Raw genomic sequence first — 18,751 nt, forward strand, 5'->3', positions numbered from 1 at the left:
GGACAGGAATAGACGGCGAGAAGGTGACCCCGCCTCCAGCTGGTCTGTCACACCACAGATCAGCGTGACGTCGGTCGACTGGTTGCCAAGATCCTCTGGCTCTGTGCTCATGTAGACTCTCTGTGCTTCACCGTGTGTCTGCTGGCGAGACTGACATTCACTCCCTGAACGAAGGGTCACAAGATGAACTTTGGCATACATTTAATAACACGCCGTTAGAATACTTTTTATGGGAGACCTTCTCATCAAAAACAAATACATTTGAAATATTATTGTTTCTATATCTATTCTGAGCTCTGAGCTAGTCCACATAACACCTGTCAACACTGGGATCATAAACATTTTAGGACCCCAATAATATGGGGCTTATTGTAAAAGGAGCCATATGCTGTTAGAGAAATTGTCTTAATAAAAACAGGTTGTAGACTTAATTGATGATTGTCTGTAATGTCATTTATATTTTATGGAATACATTTTAGGACAAATACATGTAAATCATAAAAATTGTGTAACATTAATACCACCTATTAAATTTATATCTTTGTATTTTATTATTATTATTTGTTTATGGCTTTGCATGTTTTAATTAGGACAATTATTTTGTAATACTTTTATTATTGCTCTGACTATTTTAATTACTTTTTAAGTTTTAATATTAAAATGTATTTATTATATACACAAGCACATATATCTATCCATTAAACCTCAGTATGCTCCTTTATTGGTTTGTTTTTTAAACTAAAGTATATAACTTTATACTAAAGTAAATAAAATAAAAATAATAACTAAAAGTATAAAATATAAAAAAACAACTTGCAATACGAAATACATATTATATTCTTTTAGACTGTCTATTGTCTGTCCAAGGATTTCCAATCCAAGGCTAACTCATTTAGGGTTTACAGCAGTGTTTATGAATGCACACTGCTGTCCCTGTTAAATGAACAAATAAGTGAATACATAAGTCATTGTTTTCTGAATAATTCATAAAGTGAAAGAAAAACTTGTGGTTCTTTGTTGTGTGATGTTTAAGGTGTCAGATTCATTCAGACAGTATGAAACAAATCTTCTTTTACTTGCTTTGTGTGATTCATGTGATTTTTAATCTTTTTTTTTCTCCTAAGAGGATATACAAGTTTCCAGTGACTTTGGTAAAACTATAAATCAGTAATTCTTGGAATATAACCGTTTCTTCTCTTGTGTCCTTGGCCTGTATCTCCGTTTTTTAATCTACTGACAGACAGAAATGTCTCCTGACTCTCCTCCCTCCTTTGATCCCTTCACTCACTTTTCCTCCAGTTTTGCTTTAACCTGTAGATCTGCTTAACGGGGCCAGACAAGAGAGCAGAGCACGAGGCTGAAGACAGTCTGGCTTAATGAAGATAACCATGTTTGCTACGTAACAGTCTTGGCTGTGTGTTTGTGTGTGTGGGAAGGTGTGTGAGTCACAAGCAGAGCGGGAGAGAGAGAGAGAAGTCAATTCAGTGAGAATAACAGGAACCAATCAATGCGATTATAAAGGGCATTCTCTGCTGCTGAATTGATTTTGATTTCTCTGACTTCCCACTGAACGGAAACACTGACTGATTTTCCCAGAAAGAGCTTGGCAGCCTTGAGTCCTTTTGCTTTTTTTAATCGATTGTATCTGGGGGAAATAGGGAACAGCTTAAATAATGAAACAAAAACAAATAAGAGGTTGCCTACTTCAATCTTACCTTGAGTAGGGTTAGACGTAACCTCTGATGCATCACAGCATTAATCAAGAGTGTGTGTGTGTGTGTGTGTATGTGTGTGTGTGTGTGTGTAAGTCCTGGAATAGGGTCTGAAATGTTATTTATAGAATGTTTTCTTCATAAAGGATACAACAAAAAAAATGTATTATTACCTTTAATGTGAATTAGAAAATGCCAGTGACCACAAATAACACAGCACCTAAACCACACGTAAAACTGTAAAAGTAAAAGTCTTTAAAAGCCAGTCAGTCTGTGGCTGAACTGAGTCCCCTCCCCAGTACATCCCTCCCGCCCATTCCCAGAGACTGAGCTTTTTGTTCTGCATATAATGTTTTCATTAGGAAACTGGGCGCAACCAAGTCAACCAGGAAAGGATTAGAGAGCAAGAGAGCGAACGCAGGGGCAAAGAGAGAGAGGAAGAGTTGTGGAGGAGTAAAAGTCTTTTTGTTTCCAGTCTGATTCTGAATTAGAGGAGATTTGTTCTCTCTCTCTCTCTCTCTCTCTCTCTCATTCTCCCACCCTGTCTTTTCCCCACACACGCTCTTCACTCTTCGTCTCCAGCTGCTCGCCAGGTTTCACCATGACCCGCCCCTCCGTCTCCTCCGTTGGACTCATCTTCCTTCTGATTGGTTGCACTGCAGCAGGTAAGGGATGAGGCTGAGTGTGGTGAGTGGAGGAGGGAGGTCAGAGGGGTCACAGGTCGGACAGGAAGACATCTTATAAAGCCGATTCCAGACACTGCAAAAAGCTAAATATTCAGAAATATAATCAAATTTTCTTGTGTTTCTGCTTTGCTTGGCTTGAGTTCTTGAAACTAGCATAAAAATTAGCCACTGAAAAACTGAAATGGGCCTTAAAACTAGAAGCAAATGTCAAATATTTAAGCAAGTTGTGATTATTGCAAGCAAAGAAAACTTAAAGATAGACTTTCTTCAAACAGCATAATGAAAATAAATGACTTTGTCTTAAAGCATTTTTTACTAAAACTAAAACTGTTTCATTTCCAACACCGGGACGAGACGACTTTCTCTTAAACTGAGAAGCTGAGCGAGTGCTCTTACTCTTCTCTGCTGGGATATTATGCAAGCCGTTTGATGTAACTGGTTAAATCAAGCTCAATATTAGCTGGTTTGTCTTATTAAGACAAACTTAGACAGATTTTCTTAAAACCAGATTACTTTTCGAATGCACAACATGCTTAACAAGATTATTTTTCCTTAAATAAGACTCTTTTCCCAGAAACAAGGCTTTTTTTTTACTTTGTTGAGATCCCATTTTTGCAGTCTACATTATGTCTTTGTTGCATGGTACAATACATTTTCTGTACTTCACAGATGTGTGTAAGTGTGTGTAGCTGACGGCTGGATGAACACACATTAAGCTGAACTGACATCATGCTCGTACATACATGCGAGTCCGTGTGTGCGCTCAGGGATCGCCTGCACATCTGTTACTAATTTCTCCGCAGCTCTGGCTACACTTAATCTAATATTCTGTCAGCAGCAAAGTTTCAGACAATCACTCTTTCCTTCATCCATTATGATCATCTGCCGGCTCCTCACCAGTGTGTTTAGCTTTGTTTACCAGTGTTACTGAAATCCAATGGAAACTCACAAAAATGTGGGCCAATCCTCCAGAGCCAAATCTGTGAGTGACGGTCTAAAGTGTGAATTACACTGACTTCATACTGCAAGAATGGCCAACTGCAGGAAGCAAACAACAAAATGAACATTCCCCTTATGCAACCAGAAAGCACACACAGTCACTTACAAACACACAAAGCTTTAAATTTAGAATATAAAAAGAGGTTAATGTGCGTGGAATATAGTTGTTTAATGGGTTTTTCATGGTTTAAGTGTCACTATCTCAGTAAAGGGCAGGATTTAGCACTCTATTGGGAAAAGTGTCCTCACTGGAAAACAGGTTAAAATCTATATATCTAAATCTACGCTCTGAAAGCAGTTGAAATGAAAGTATTTTAATATCAGTTAACATGAAATGGGTGAAAGCATTTTTAGTGTCCGGAGTGGATTTGCTATCTATTGCTTTTTTTTTCTCATATTCAGGCGGGTTTGTAGCACACACATCTTCATTGAAGGCCCTTTTAAACCACATTCATGTTTCCTATGGGGGTGTCTCTCAGGCCAGAGCTTGGTTTGTATGAACACTGTTGTTGTAAACTCAAGAACTCAACTCAATTTTGCACTCGACTGAACTCCCTCTCTCCTGTAGAGAGCTATGTCAGTGCACAAACACACAGACCGGAAAAAAAACTGCACACACACGCGCGAACATTCACCTTTGTCCTCGGGTGGAGTCAGTCAGCGAGTTAGATCATCATATCTGTGTTTGCTTTTCCTGGGTTTCCTTGGAGTGTGGGGGGTTACTGCGTGATTTCTCAACCTTCTGGAACAGTTCTGACAGGGGGAAAAAAGTCTGGACAACAGCAAAAGCCAAAACAAACAGGGACAAAATGCTTTCTTGCTGTTATAATATTACATTTTAGCCAGCCAGTTTTGCATCAGCCACATTAATCGCATCCCGGCTTTATTGCGCACAGCACACTTCTTCTTTCTCATAACAGCATTCATCATGAGCATCAGCGTGCAGCTCTCGGTTGCAAGTTTTCCCCTCCTGAAGAGCAGTCTGTGCTGTGTACACATTGATCACACAAACACACACTGACACTTAGATAGAAGCACAGCTGTGGTTTGGGGGGATTTTTTTTTTTTTTTTTTGCTGATTGTAAAACCAGCAGCACATTCTGTTACAGCTGAAGATTGTGGTTGCTTTTGAAACGCAACAACAAAAACCACCACTTTAATGACTTCTTGCTCCAGATCCTGTGTAGGAAATCTTCATGTCTTTAGCAGACTGCTGATAATTCATCTGTCAGGTGAGGTTTGCCAAGTCGTCATGCCCGAGTCAGCTCAACAAAACCTCCATCATGGATAGAAGACGCACCAGGGCAGACATCTGCTTTGTCTGCTCAGTGAGAAAATCTAATGAACTTCTTGTACTTCCCATCCATCTATCGCTCTTTCTTGGCCCGTTTCCTGCATGTACTCAACTTGGCACCCCTCCGGTCGGCGTAATGGAGCTTGTAAAATGTTTCCATGGGATATCTCTGTAAAATCAAGGCAGCCTGATGCTGAAGCATGGCTGTGCATGGGAGAACAATGTGCAGAATAAGATATGGGAATCATTTCTGGCAGCCTTTATTGTTTAAGGAAGACTTAAAGGTAACTTAAGGATGGATGCTGTTTGCAGCGAGAGATCAGAAGAAAAACAATTCGTATACAATCAGCAAAAGATGAAAAACAAATAAATGTTTTAATTCATTCCAGATGCAGAAATTGCTGCTGTAAATTAAGATCAGGCTCGGAGAGTAACAGATTACCTTAACAGAGTTCATAATCAGGAAAAAGGGTAACTGTAATCCATCACAGTTACAGAAAAAAAAGACGTAATCAGATTACAGTTACATTTAGTAAACATGGGGATTATTAGCTGGATTACAGTTGCCAATTCATTATTATGGGATAAAAAGTGATAAAAAAAAATGCTTGCACTGGGTGGAAATGTTACATTATTTTGTCTTTAAAGCAGAAAAGGGGAACAACATCACAAAACAGTTCTACCCTCCAGCTGTCTATAGGCGACTGCCTATTTCTTTAGAAATACACTAAGGAGAGGCAAAAAATCTTGGTTTCCATTTTATTTTTTAAGGTCACAATTTGCTGTTGTCTTGTAGAACAGGGGTTCCCAAACGTTGACAAACAACATGTCTTTAAAAACGCATTGACAGCACTGTATACAATTAGATTTAATTATATTTTTATCAATTTCCCTCATCTTCCTTTTCTGAGGCCCCGATATTTAATTTCTCTTTATTTGGATATATTTAGTGTTGAAGAATGTAAAAGTATTATAAAGTTACATTACTTTAATACTGCGAATCTCAGATTAGGTTACGTACTACATATTTGAACAAGTACTTGTATTGAATGGCATTTTTAAAGTAACCCTCCCAACCCTGGCTGAGAAGACGGAAACCTGAACAAAGCCACAGTCTGTGTTTATTTGACAGGAGACTGAATGCCTGGCGTTTTAAGTTAATATTTCCAAAAGTGTGCACATGTTTTCCAATAAGGACACTGAACCCTGGAGAAAGAAGACACAATGAGTAACAGAAAGGGTATAAAAAGGTTGGAAATGACCCTGAAATGATCTGAAGAGCTGATTCTAACCTCAAGAAAACAGTCTGGGGTTAGTTTGTAGAGTTCAAGGTATTCTGGCTCACTGGAAGTTCCCAGCTCATTACCTTCAAATACCTGAAGTATTTTTTTCAAAGAATGGGATCCAAACTATATTATTCCAGGAGAAAAGGTGAAAGCACATCCTTGTTTGGTCATTGGCAAGCAGCCACAGTATGAGAGGAATGATATTGACAAAACCCGCTCTGCAGAGGCAACCTAAAACTGCCTTAGTATCATTAATGTTCGACACACACTCTCAGACAAGCTGTCCACACACACTCCGAATCTTTCATCTAAATAACAGCGACAGCGCCGCTGCCAGCCGTCAGCAAGTGAATGAGAAGTTCTCTCATTTCTAAAAGGCTATCAATGGGAGCCTGGCCTGCAGCCACTAAGAAGGTGTTAGAAAATGGAAGCAGAGGGTTGCGAGAGAATGCAGGCTTCCCCTCAAATATGTCGGCTTCAAAGAGAAGGAGATAATTGGAAACATAACTGTGAGGGGAAAACAGCAGGAACAATGTGGCCCTCCCCATCCAACTGAAGTGACTTCACACCACGAGCATTATGGTCTTCCTAAATGTGTTGAGTGCTTTTATTCTCATTTTAGACTTCAGATGAGAAAGGCAGACCACTCTCCTGCTATTGAGTTAAAACAAAATGATTATTTGAATTGGAAACAAGCAAAATGATCCAAAAAGAAAAAAAAAATTTCATGTTAGATTTTAAGTCTTAATTAATTTGACAACTGATATAGATAATAGATTTTCGTTATTTATTTCTCACATTTGCTTTGTATTATAACTCTGAAGTCTTCACTTCAAGAATAGTATGATATTTTGGGAAATGTTTCTTTTCTTTCTGTCTTGCTGAGAGTTAGATGAGAAGATTGATACCAAACTCAACTATGCTAAGCGTAAAGCCACAACCAGCAGCTGGTTAGCTTAGCATTAAGAGTGGAAACAGAAGTAAACAGTTTGCCTGGTTCTGTCCAAAGGTAACAAAACCTGCCTACCAGCACACAGATTAAAACAGATACAGAGACAAATGTGTTACTGCTCTTTAAAAGTGCTGCCAGACGAATTGTTTCCTACTATACCCATTCAGGCTATGTTATGCTAAGATAACTAGCTGCTGTTTAAAATACAGTCATCAATCAATCTTCTCATTCAAGAATCTAACTTGGAGTTTATATCCTTGGATTGCTTCTAACTAGGTTTGCTTGGTGTGTGAATCTATGTTTGCTGTCAGTTCCTTACACCTCTTTAAATGTGGAGATAAAATGAAATCAGTAAGTGTTAAAGCACCGTGATCAATAGCTTTTAGGCTTTTTATGGTTTTAAGTGAGTTGTTTGCTTAGAAGCTTACATCATACTCTGTAAATCCACTCACATATGCATCTTTTTTTTTGTTTTCAGGACCTGAGCCCCGAGCGGTGCGTTCAAGTGCCTGTCAAGAGCACACAAACCTCCACAACCGCCTGGATGTAGTGGAGAAGGTGCTGTTTCCAAACCCTAACTCGCATTCTGAGCTCTGAATGGTTGGAAACCATCAGGATTTGGGATGTGTTATCAGCTTTATTATTAAATGTCAGCTTTCTCTCCATCTGAGGCAGCCAAAAAATCCTCAGCATTTCCTTTCAGGGATAAGATGTCGACAAAGCTGTGGCTCACTGCCACATCCACAGTCAGTCACTGTGCAAAAACCCCATGATTCTTCCAAAAAGCTGATGAGTTACTCCACATTCATCTCATCCGACAAACCCCACACTTACTCTGACCTTACTTTACTAGCAAGTTTTGGGCGACTGTATTATTCATATAAATAAGTGATTGATTTATTCATGAGTGATGATTCTATTATTCATAGTACAACTTATTAATGTATTATTCATATGTCAACCACACAACTGTGTCTCCTGTCTCCTGCAGAAAGTGGAGGACACAGTGCAGAATTTGGAGGTAGAGCTGGCCGCTCTTCTGGATGCCATTGAGGCCCCGAAGTGGCGCCCCCTGTTGGACAACACAGGAAAGCCAACCGTGGATATCCTGGAAGACCCGGAGCAGAGGGGCCAGTCTTGAACTTACCAGAAACCCACGGAGGAGGAACTCAAGACTCTTGGACTTTGCAGGCTTAAATCTGTTCCCATGACTTTTTTAATGTGTGTATGCATACATTGTTTCCTTTATATCAAAATTAAGTTTTTATCTTAAAGAGGAGGCACAAGGCCAAAGCCAGTCTGCATTATTTACTCTTACTAATCCTGTGACAGCCTCATCTCTTTTCCACTAACATATTCTTCCCCCTCGCAGTCAACAGAGGCACAGCTCATGTTTACAATGCTATTCACAGTGAAGAATTCACTTTGGATTTCTCTGCTCAGGCAGTTCATACCCCTGCTCTCCGTCGCCCTCTACTGTCTGCACACAAAAGGTGCCTTTGATGCTGTATTTGAGTAGAAATGACAAAAGACGCAGATTACTGGAAGGAGATTTATTTCTTTATCAAAGCAGTTAAAGCAGCATTTTTTTAAACACACGGAGCAGTTTCAGTTGGTACAGTAACAAGGCTTTTCACTGACTCCCCGTAAAAATCCTGCAGCACAAGAACATTATGCAAAATAGGATCACAAGGAGGAAAAAGAGTGGCATTAAATCACATGTTTCTTCTTCTTGAGTTTGTTTTCTCAACAGGGCACTGAGTTTCAAACTGTATCCACAGAGTTAAGACATCTACAGTATGGTACGCCGCGAGGGCATCCATCGGAAAACGTTTGAATAGGAGACATGCTGTTGCTGGTCAAACACTAGCACAATGCCTTTTTTTTTAAAAAACACCTAAAGGCATCCAAGAACATTAACACATAAAGAAACATGTCAGGAGGGTTTGCAAGCACGGTCCAATTAGGAATGATCACTGATATTGAAGAACAAGTGCCAAAAACTGTAGATTAGTATTGTAACTCTGAGAGAAGCTACACCTAAATTAACCGTCAAAAATAAATATCATTATCCATTTACAGATGATTAACATAAATTACACATCCGCTTCAGGCCTGTGTTGATTCTGATGGTGTGTAGAGTGGTTTAATGAGAAATAACCAAGCTTTCTTATCCACAAATGGAGACATTCAGTGTTTTAATAATGCAGCAAATTCTGTGCTGGGGTGAAGTGAAAACCTGCCCCAGTTCTGAATATTCTTCCTTTGCTGCACAGACAATAACGCAACACTTAACCCACAACAGAGAGTCACACACAACGGCTGACCTCATTCCACTCATCCAGCAAGGGTACGAGCCTGTATACTTGACCAAAGCGTTAAGACAATCTACGGGATGCCAAAAGGTACTGCATATCATCTAAAAATATCATGCCATCAACACTGGAATTATATGATTTTGTACAGTTTTAAAGTTCACAAAACTCACTGTCCAGAAACATTTATGCAGGCCAGTTATACTCTGGTTTGGACTTGTGTCTATAATCAGGTGAGCACTGAGGTATGCTATTACCAAAAGCTTGTACATGCACAAATCAGCCAGTAAGGCTCAAGCTCCAGGCTTTGGCAAAAAACAAGCTTATACTGTAAAGGTACATGCAAAAGAAGCACAGGGCTTGAGACTATTAAATTCATCATATATTTCAGCGGACTTGGAAGATGCCACTTTATATCCCTTTAAAGAAGCTTCTTAATCTAATCATAATGTATAGTGTTTAAAGACGTAGTTCAACATTTTGGGAAATACTCTTATTTGCTTTCTTTGTGAGAGTGAGATGAGAAAATTTACACCGTTCTCATGTCTGTGTGCTACGTATGAAGCTGCAGCCGGGAGGCGATTAGCCTAGCTTAGCATAAAGACTGGATGCAGAGGGAAACAGCTGGGAGACTCTCCAGGGACCGCTACAACATACAAGAGGCAGCTGAGCTAGCAGTGTTGGGTAGTAAGACATTACCAGTAATAATATTACTTTCACCAGTAATTAGTAGTGTAAGTAATTATTAAAGTCGGTATTACTTGGATTTTAACAAACAAAACTGGATTTTAATTATTGTAAGCCTAAATTTTGGCGAGAAGGGACACAATTAGCAAAAAAAGTTATTGGCAGGGAGTAATAAGTAAAGAAATAATATCACTTTTGAAAAGATTAACAACCAATGAGTAATAAATTTAATTTTTTGAGCAACTAGCCCAACACACCCAAGTAATTATTACCTTACTCATTACTGACTTCAAGCTCCAGTAAGTCTGTTTAAGTTTTGGAGCTGTTAATGGTTTACTGACCATGAACAGCTAGGTAAATTTTAGCCATAGTGACATAGTGGCAGGACAGGTGATTCCTGACTGACACTATGCTCTGAAATGACTCTTATACAGAAGTTTGTTGTCATCTTACTTAAATAACGATGTATCGGATCTTTGACCAGTCTTTCACAGGGCACCCCTCATATTTAAGACTGAAGAACAAACTAGAATAGTAATACAGAAATCATAGAGTAACTTATGTGGTAAGGTTTAATAATATGTGTATCCCAGCGAGTAAGAACACTATGTAAATGTGGCATAACGATGCCTCTGGCTGTCTGTTATGTCACCAGCGCCTTGCAGTTCCTCGAGAGTCTCCTGGAACAGTTCAGTATCCACCCACCACACCTCTTAAGCAAAAAATATATATAATTTGTGGTTTTATAGCAAATAACCAGGTGTGAGCCTGTCTCCATATTTTCTCCATCCATGACGGATGTCTGGCTGTTGTTTGGCAAATAGAGCATAAAGTACTGTTTGTGTTAGACTAGATACAACATAATAATTAGTGACCTTTAGGGGGGTCGTGGTAATATTTGAATTACTTAACGCACACATAAGGGAGATATCGACCTTCTCATTTAATTCTAGTAAAGACCGCAAATTGACGTATTTCTCAAAATGTCCAACTATAACTTTAAGGTCCCCTCCCTTACCTGAAATAGATACTTTATACATAATCACAATATGATTGTATAAATGATAGTATTTTCACTTGCAGAAGGAACACTGACTTTATGTTATACTGGGAAAAAAGACACATACATTCACACACTCAAAGTTCCTTAGAAATGGTTATGCAAATGGTAGAAAAGCTTTGGCATATTTTGCCTACAAGTTGTGCCTGCACACTTGGAAAGAAGAGCAGAATGAAGCAGTATGAAGCTTCACACAGCTCTTCCTTTAGTTTATATGTCGAGTTCGCAGTCCCACATAAAACTGTGGTGAGTTTATTTACCTACACTGTATGCTATTTACATGGTTTTCATTTTATTAGGCCTTAGGGTTTTAAGGTTGACCGTTGCTACATGTTCCCAGGTGTTCAGACTGAGATTAATGGTGCCACCTTAAAATGTACCACTATCACTATGACAGTAATAGACTAGCTCATCTATACAATTTGAAGTACCAACAGGGCACAGCTACACATTTAAGTACAGCCCAAAAACAAGTTCTACAGGGGGATGAGCTTTATACTAACCGAGCACTTAAAGAGATGATGGTGTCTAGTGAAGTAAACAGAGCTTTCTAAAAGATGTGATTAGTGTTTATTCCCCGGAGCGGAGTTTCTGAATGCTCTCTGAGAGTCAGACCATGGTGCAGGGCTAAAATACTAAATCTTGGTAATCATTACAGACACAGTGACAAGCAGAAACCTTTCATTCTGATTGCTGTACTGACTCCCCATAAATTACAGTACCTTATCATCCTAAAGAAAACGCTTGGAGAAAAAAAAAGAATAGTTGGCTAACACTTCAAGCTAGCAGTTTGACTTATAATGGCTACGATGTGATTAACAAATACTGATTATCATCAACAGGCACCACTTTTAAACAGGTTTACAACACGAGACCGGCCACGCATTTCTTGGCCGACTGCACGAAACAGCCATGAACACGCACTGTACACGTGTCTCGGAAAGGTGTTGCAACACGAGGAAGGTGCTCCGGGAGAAAATTGCTCCAAATTTAGGGCACATACGTAAGATGAAAGAGGCTGAGGGGAAGAGTGAACTGAAGACACAGGCAATAACATAAACGGAGAGCCCGCGTGTGCTGAATAATTCAGTCGTCCCCGTCAGATTTTGGAACAGGAAGGCTGAGAATGCGTCTCCACCAAAACCCCCAAAAAACCCCACCAACCCTCCAAAAACCGTGGACTGCTATTGCTCCGGATGTCGTCATGCTTTCTGCTCGTGAACACCTCATAGTAAGTGATACCTTATTTTGTCATGCTATACTGTAACATTGCATAGAAGTTAGAGCTTACTCTAGGGCAGACGGGTACAGTAGGCGGGGACTCTCTGGGGAGGGGGGTCTGCTTCATTCATGCCTTACCGGAAGGATGCTACAGAGAAAAAAAATAAAAATAGGAGGAAGAGGAGGAAAAAATAGAGGGAGCCATTTTGGGTCCTGCTGTGCGTCAAGTCGAACCTGCTGTGCGTGACCTCCGCTCCTGGCTACAACAGAGGAGAGAGGGGAGAACGTATCTATTGGCATGGCACAAACACTGCAGCGGCCAGAGAGAGACCTTGTGATCGTCAGTGTGAGGCGAGGTGGCGCTAGCAGCTGCCGGGGGAGGAGCAGACCGAGCCGCACATGCTCAGCTTGGAGGAGGACTCGGGCTCCGGCTCAGGTTCTGGCTCTGGTTCGGGTGCATCGTCGTCAGTGCCCCCAGCTTCGGCCTCTCCATCCCCGTCCCCGCTGGCATCATCACCCCCCGCCTCTGACTGACCCTCCTCCTGACGCCTTTTCAACCTGAAACAGAGAAACACATTTATTTATCATGCTAATTACCTAATAATAGTTTCAACCTTTAACCCCTTCTGGAAAGCTTTCTTCAGCACTTTTCCATCCTTGTGAGGACATTTGCAGTGAAATGAAACACAAACGCTGAAAGGAACAGCTACTAGTTCAACGTAATGAGTCTATTATATAGTACTCATCTCTGCTCTGCATAATTCTAGATATTATGTCCTCCATTATAAATAGAAGTAGATTGCCATTAACTAGAGCAATAGGGTATAATAAGACACTTGCCAAACAGAAGGATTTCAGTAACGCTGCAGTGGCAGGACCTGGTTAATAATAAATGAGGCAATAATTTAGAGCAGCACTGAACCAATATTCCTCCCCATACGTTGCAGAGAGGACACATATTCAAAGATATATGAACCTCATAGTCTTTATTTATGATGTACTGTATATATTGTCCTGACACATACAACAGATGCTTAATATTTAGCCACAGCAGGGCCGGCTCTTAAAAAGCCTTCAGTCATTAAAGAGGCTTGGCTGTCATGAAATCCTCTCCTCTAAGCTGAATATAGCAGTGACTTTATCAAGATACACCGCATGCTCTAAGGTTTTAACGTGGACATAAATGAGCATTAGCCTCACATACTGTAGCTGATACAAGTTTTTAAACTTTCCTTATCTCCCTCAGTGATTCTGCACAGCACTGGTGCTTCAGTTCTTCACAATAAAAGCATAAATTTGAACATTTGGAGTGTGTTTACTTATTTATAGCAGTTATGATAACACTGTCTTTCCCAAAGTAATGGCTGAGATCTGGTAACAAATCAACAAAGTTCAAACAAATATTCCCTTACGTTTATGTAGGCGATTTGAATGAGGGGCTAAAAACATTTTGTGTTTTCACGACTGGAAAACTAGCCTTGCATGGGAACCCTGACAGACAGGTGACCCAAACTTAACGCAAACTGCCTACCTACAAACTTAATTTCTACTTCCTGGTATAACTCTGATCTAAACTACTTTCTATTGCTCCCATAAACTTTGCCCATGCTAGCTAAAGTTTTGCTGACTTAAGATGTGACGATATATGTCACTTTTATTTCAACCTGTGATCTGCCTTGTAGATATCTGACAGTTCTTCTCTGTATATGTAAGTCAGTAATTTAGTAATCTGGCATTAAAATCATTTTAATAAGGTGAAATATCATTTTAATAAGCTTCTGTCTCATCTGAAGTGCGTCTCTCATCTCGCGGCTCGTGGAGCCTCGTGCTTATGCAGCTCATCCATCATAAACATGAAATCCCGCCGGCTTTTATGAGAGGGTCCCGCTGACAAAGGGACTGAACCCCCGTCTTCACACGGTCTCAGGACGGGAGGTGAGCTGTTAATATCTAACGTCGCCTCTGAAAGCCAACAGAATGCGGAATCCGTCTCAGCTTCACAGAAACGCTTTGAAAACACCAAATTACTCGCTTCAGTGAATATTGTGTGTTGTTTATACGATGAAGAATTGTCAGATATCACTTCCACGAGGCTGAGCAGACCAATCACAGGCAGAAAACCGCCTGTTGAACCTCCGTCACCCTTCATCACTCGTTCACAGAGCATGCACTAAAAATAATAAATCCAATTTTCCAGTTATTATATCTCTTTACCTGGATTAGTGTGGACACTTTTGGTTTGTTTAAAACATTAAGGATTAATAGAACAGTTGCGTTTCCTGCCCAGTTTGACCTATTAGATTAGAAGATCTCAGCATTTACTTTGGTGAGGACAGCATTATTATAAGCGATGGCTTCTAACAGCCAGAATTGTCCTTTAAGAGCAAATACAAAGAGTCACTATGTTGCCTTGACTTGACTTACAGTCACGGAAAGCAAAGAGGAACAAATTCCAATACTAACGCAATGAGACAGTTAATATTACAGCCTTCACACATCTGTGATGACCTTGTTTTTTTGCACTCACAAAGACACTTGAGAGCATTTGTTGGTCTCAAATAAAGCCACATTAGAGCTAGGTAATATGTTTTGTTCCAGCTGGATGATAGCTTTCTCTCACTGCCTCGCTGTGGAATGACTGAACAGAAAACTCTGCTTTTAGCCCGTGTTATGGATGGTCTGCTGCTCTTGTGTTCTCTTACTTCTCACGGTTGAAGATCATGAACTCTTGCTGCACCACTTCAAGGCACTCCTGTAGGTAGTCATTCTCCTGCGGGCAGTCGACAGACAAAACGTCACCATCACCTCCCACATCAACATCAACCTCGTTATCATCATTAGGAGCTACAGATCAAACTTTACGTCGACTCCAATCAAGTCAACTGCGTGACGTCTGAGGGGAAAATGTCTCCTTTTTTTATCCTCCGTTGCTCTTTTTAAACAAGTCATGAATTGTTTGTGAGCCCTCCTCAAATTGGATGTTTGGCCTGAGACGAAAATAGAAGCTCATATTTCCGAAAGCACTTGAGGCCATGACAACAGCAGTGAAGGCTTCATAATTTAATAATCTCGGTAATAACGCAGTATGAGCACACACAAGCACGCACACACATACGGGCAACCAAGTCTCATAACCCTCTGCTATTGTTCAAGGTATACACACTCCTTGCACACGCTGATCAGCGCTGATAACGCACGTGACAAACACGTGACAAACCAAGAGAGACACACACACACACACACTGACGTTAATAACACTGATGTCATGATGACTGTCTGATGGGAACAGGCTGTTTCTCATAAACACAGAGAGGATATCTCCTGTCTGTGGTAAAGAATCTCTCAATCAAACGTAACAAGGCAGAAGAGACAAAGAGACTGTATATACAGCACAGGTCCAAGCTCTCTCATGTATTAATGATGTTATAACTTCTACTAAAAAAATATAAATCTTTAATGTGTAGTCTGTTATGTAATTCTTTTGTTGTTGTACTTTTCCCCTTGATTGATTGTTCCGTTAGGGCTGAAACTAATCATTACTTCCATTATTGATTAATCTTGTAGACTAGACTGACATGTACTGGAAGTTTGTGTGAAACAAGCGATTTGTATGAATTTTGATCAGAGATCAGGTTTTTTTTTTACATTCTCTGTCTGTATTATGTATTAAAAGGTTTTCTTTTTTGACAAATTCAGTGTTTTCTTCTCATTGTTCTGTCAACTCTTTGGTTGTTTAAACTGCACAGTTTTCTGATCCAGGACGAGGTTGTTTATCAGAGAGTGAAGGCTCTCTAAAGATCTACAGAGTTAATCTAAATGTCAGAAATAACAATTTAATTTAGTTTTCTTCACAGAAATGAACACAATACTGAGATATAAGTCTACTGTTTAAATTTTTCTTACACCCCTTAATATCAAGAGCCTTTTGTGACCCCCGGGTTGTTTTAAACTATAAAATGTCAGAAGCTAATACAGGCAATTTTTTTGTGCTTGATGAGTAACTTAAAGGAATAGTTTGACATTTTTGGAAATACATTAATTCGCTTTCTTTCTGAGAGTTAGATGAGAAGATGGAAACTAAGTCTTTATGTAAATATGTGGCTGGAGCCAACATCCGGTTAGCTTAGCTTAGCATAAAGACTGAAAACAACGGGAAAAGTCCAAGGGTAATAAAAAAATCAGCATACCAGAACTTCTTAAGCTTATAAATTTCAACATGATATCTCGCTGTCTTTTTACTTTAATGTGTACAAAGGCACATGATTTCTGATAAAACCTGATTTTCTGATTTTAACCACATATGAAAGCGGCTCAAATCAGAACTGAAAAGATCAAATTCAGTGTGTGATGTTCTGATCTGAGTCACATATGAGCAAAGATTTGAGTCACTTTTGCCTGCGGTGTGATAGTGAACTGCGTGAACTTTGGTGTCTGTACAGCTTTAACAAACATCTTTACTTACTTTACTACTTTAAAATACTGCTATTGTGTTAATACTACAAATATGACAATAGCATTAGATATTATAGTTTGCTGGTTGCCAGTGTAACAGTTTTTTTTTTTTAATTAATGGAATTAAATATATATTTAGTTTAATTTATTGGTTTCTCAGGGAAAGTTAAAATAAATAAACATTACTGTAAATATTCCAGAATTATGCCACTGATATCAGCCAAAAGATCAAGAAACAAGGATTATGATGTAAAACATGTTAATTACAGTAAAAGAACAGACAGACATAAACTTCTATTATCCACACTGTTACATAAAAGCAATCTTATTTTTAATTTTCTTTCAACATACTGTCAAGTACAAATTATAATTATGTGGTGGATTAAATACACAACAATGGGCTCAGTATTTCTGTTGAGTTTAATTTATTTGCCTAAAAGGAGACAAAACACATAATACAAGTTAAATATGTCTATTGTTTGACTAATAGCATTTTTTTTCTATTTTTCTATACATATTGTGATAATAAATCAAATAAAATCTGATATGGTGACAGCAGTATGTCAAACTATTCCTTATTTCAAAGTCCTTTTTGCATTGGTATAATAATTTTTCCCTGGTATAATATCCTGCTGTATAATCTTATTTCCCTCTGTTCAGTATAGACTGAAATATACAGTATGAGAGCGAAGGAGAGATTATTTGTTATATGATCTCAACAGATACAGCTAATCAGCATGCTTACAGGGTGCCTGCGCATGCTTGTACAGTAAGTCTCTCTTTATGTTCACTAGCACAGTGTTATTCATTTGTGTGTTGAGCTGAGAACAGATCATTCACAACAGGAGAAAAAAAAAGATGCTGGGATTTGCCTCACCTCCAATCTAAAAATATACAGTTTTGACGGGAACTGACAGAGCGGAGACCGGGGTAAACCTGAGCTGCATTGTTATCCAAGACGGGCCCTGCCTCACTGTGTATGCAGTAGTACTAGTACCATGCGGCAGGTTATAATTTGCTCAGACGTGTGTGTGTTGGTGTAAAATAACACTAATCTGATCTGCACAAGGCTACAAAGATCAGATTAACAGGGAAACACTGCACACACAGCGCTGTACAATTGAAAATAACCCTTTTAAATGTGGAAAAAAGCTAAAAATAGCCGTCTACCATCAAAGAGAATAAAGCCCTTTTAACAGATGCAGTGACATCTTGAATTCCACCTTCATCCACGCAGCTCCTAAATCCTCCTCCTCAACAGATCATACTGCTTTTAATGCTGGGGTTACGCAGCGTTTCAGTGTTTTATCTCTTGTATCCCGAGATAAAATATGAAAGATGGTGTGGATTATTAGATAATCTGAGGAATGTGGCCCTGTCTTTTTCAATATTCCTTTAAGAGACACACAAACATGTACGCACAGAGGAGGAGGAGTCGAGTTTCAGAGAGAGCCAAGCGATAAATCGATTGATTGGAATTTAGGTTTTAAAGGTCCAGTGTGTAACATTTAAGAGGAGCTATTAGCAGAAATATATAAATAAAATATTTATAGGTATGTATTCATTAGTGTATAATCATCTGGATATAGGAATCATTATGTTTTTGTTACCTCAGAATAAGTCGTTTATATCAGTGGTTGACAACCACTAGGGCTCGCCAGAGCTTCAGAGGGGGTTATGAGGCCTTCTTGATTTTAATGCATGAAGGAAAACTTAAAAAATATACACAGTAGGCCTATATCTCATCGCCCTACATTAAAAAACTTGCAGATAGAGCTAATAGAACAAGCACCAGAGAGAAGAAAACACTGAATTTGTCAAAAAAGAAGCATATTAAGAGATAATTGTATATAAACCTCTTTAAAATATCAGTAAAACTAATTTCTGATATATAATTACAGGAAATAATCCGCCCAAAATTCATCCAAACTGTTAATTTCACACAAACTTCCTGCAGTTATTGTGTTCACTTTTTACAGTTTATCACCTGTTCTCTACTGTTATTTTTATGCATTGAATGGGCTGCAGTTATAAGACTTTACTGATGTGATACAGATGGTTTTGTAGGTTGTTTTTAAGGAGAATAT

General features: G+C 39.1%; 2 protein-coding genes across 2 annotated transcripts in view; one reads left to right on the top strand and one right to left on the bottom strand.

Moving 5' to 3' along the window:
• The first annotated feature begins 2,062 nt into the window (after positions 1-2,062).
• Positions 2,063-8,222, top strand: LOC118329380 (placenta-specific protein 9-like). The gene is made up of 3 exons (XM_035663534.1): positions 2,063-2,377; positions 7,408-7,487; positions 7,921-8,222. Exons 1-3 carry the CDS (start codon positions 2,314-2,316, stop codon positions 8,068-8,070), a joined length of 294 nt encoding a protein of 97 aa, XP_035519427.1. The 5' UTR covers positions 2,063-2,313; the 3' UTR covers positions 8,071-8,222.
• A 245-nt stretch (positions 8,223-8,467) lies between these two features.
• LOC118329379 (serine/threonine-protein kinase 32C-like) overlaps positions 8,468-18,751 on the bottom strand; it is an 85,200-nt gene continuing 74,916 nt past the window's right edge. Inside the window, exons 11-12 of the mRNA XM_035663533.1 lie at positions 14,915-14,982; positions 8,468-12,770 (exon numbers count right to left, since the gene is read on the bottom strand). Of these exons, the coding sequence (XP_035519426.1) occupies positions 12,575-12,770; positions 14,915-14,982 (264 nt within the window). The 3' untranslated portion in view covers positions 8,468-12,574. The remainder of the gene's footprint in view (positions 12,771-14,914; positions 14,983-18,751) is intronic.

The sequence above is a fragment of the Morone saxatilis genome, unplaced genomic scaffold (genome assembly GCF_004916995.1).
Source record: "Morone saxatilis isolate NCDOM2014 unplaced genomic scaffold, NCSU_SB_2.0 Contig19, whole genome shotgun sequence".
Lineage (NCBI taxonomy): Eukaryota > Metazoa > Chordata > Actinopteri > Moronidae > Morone > Morone saxatilis.

Excerpts from the sequence above, each read along its gene's own strand:
- LOC118329380 (XM_035663534.1), top strand. The coding sequence starts at position 2,314 with ATGACCCGCCCCTCCGTCTCCTCCGTTGGACTCATCTTCCTTCTGATT. Across the intron at positions 2,378-7,407 it reads GATTGGTTGCACTGCAGCAG|GACCTGAGCCCCGAGCGGTG; the intron begins GTAAGGGATGAG and ends TTTTGTTTTCAG. Across the intron at positions 7,488-7,920 it reads GCCTGGATGTAGTGGAGAAG|AAAGTGGAGGACACAGTGCA; the intron begins GTGCTGTTTCCA and ends TGTCTCCTGCAG.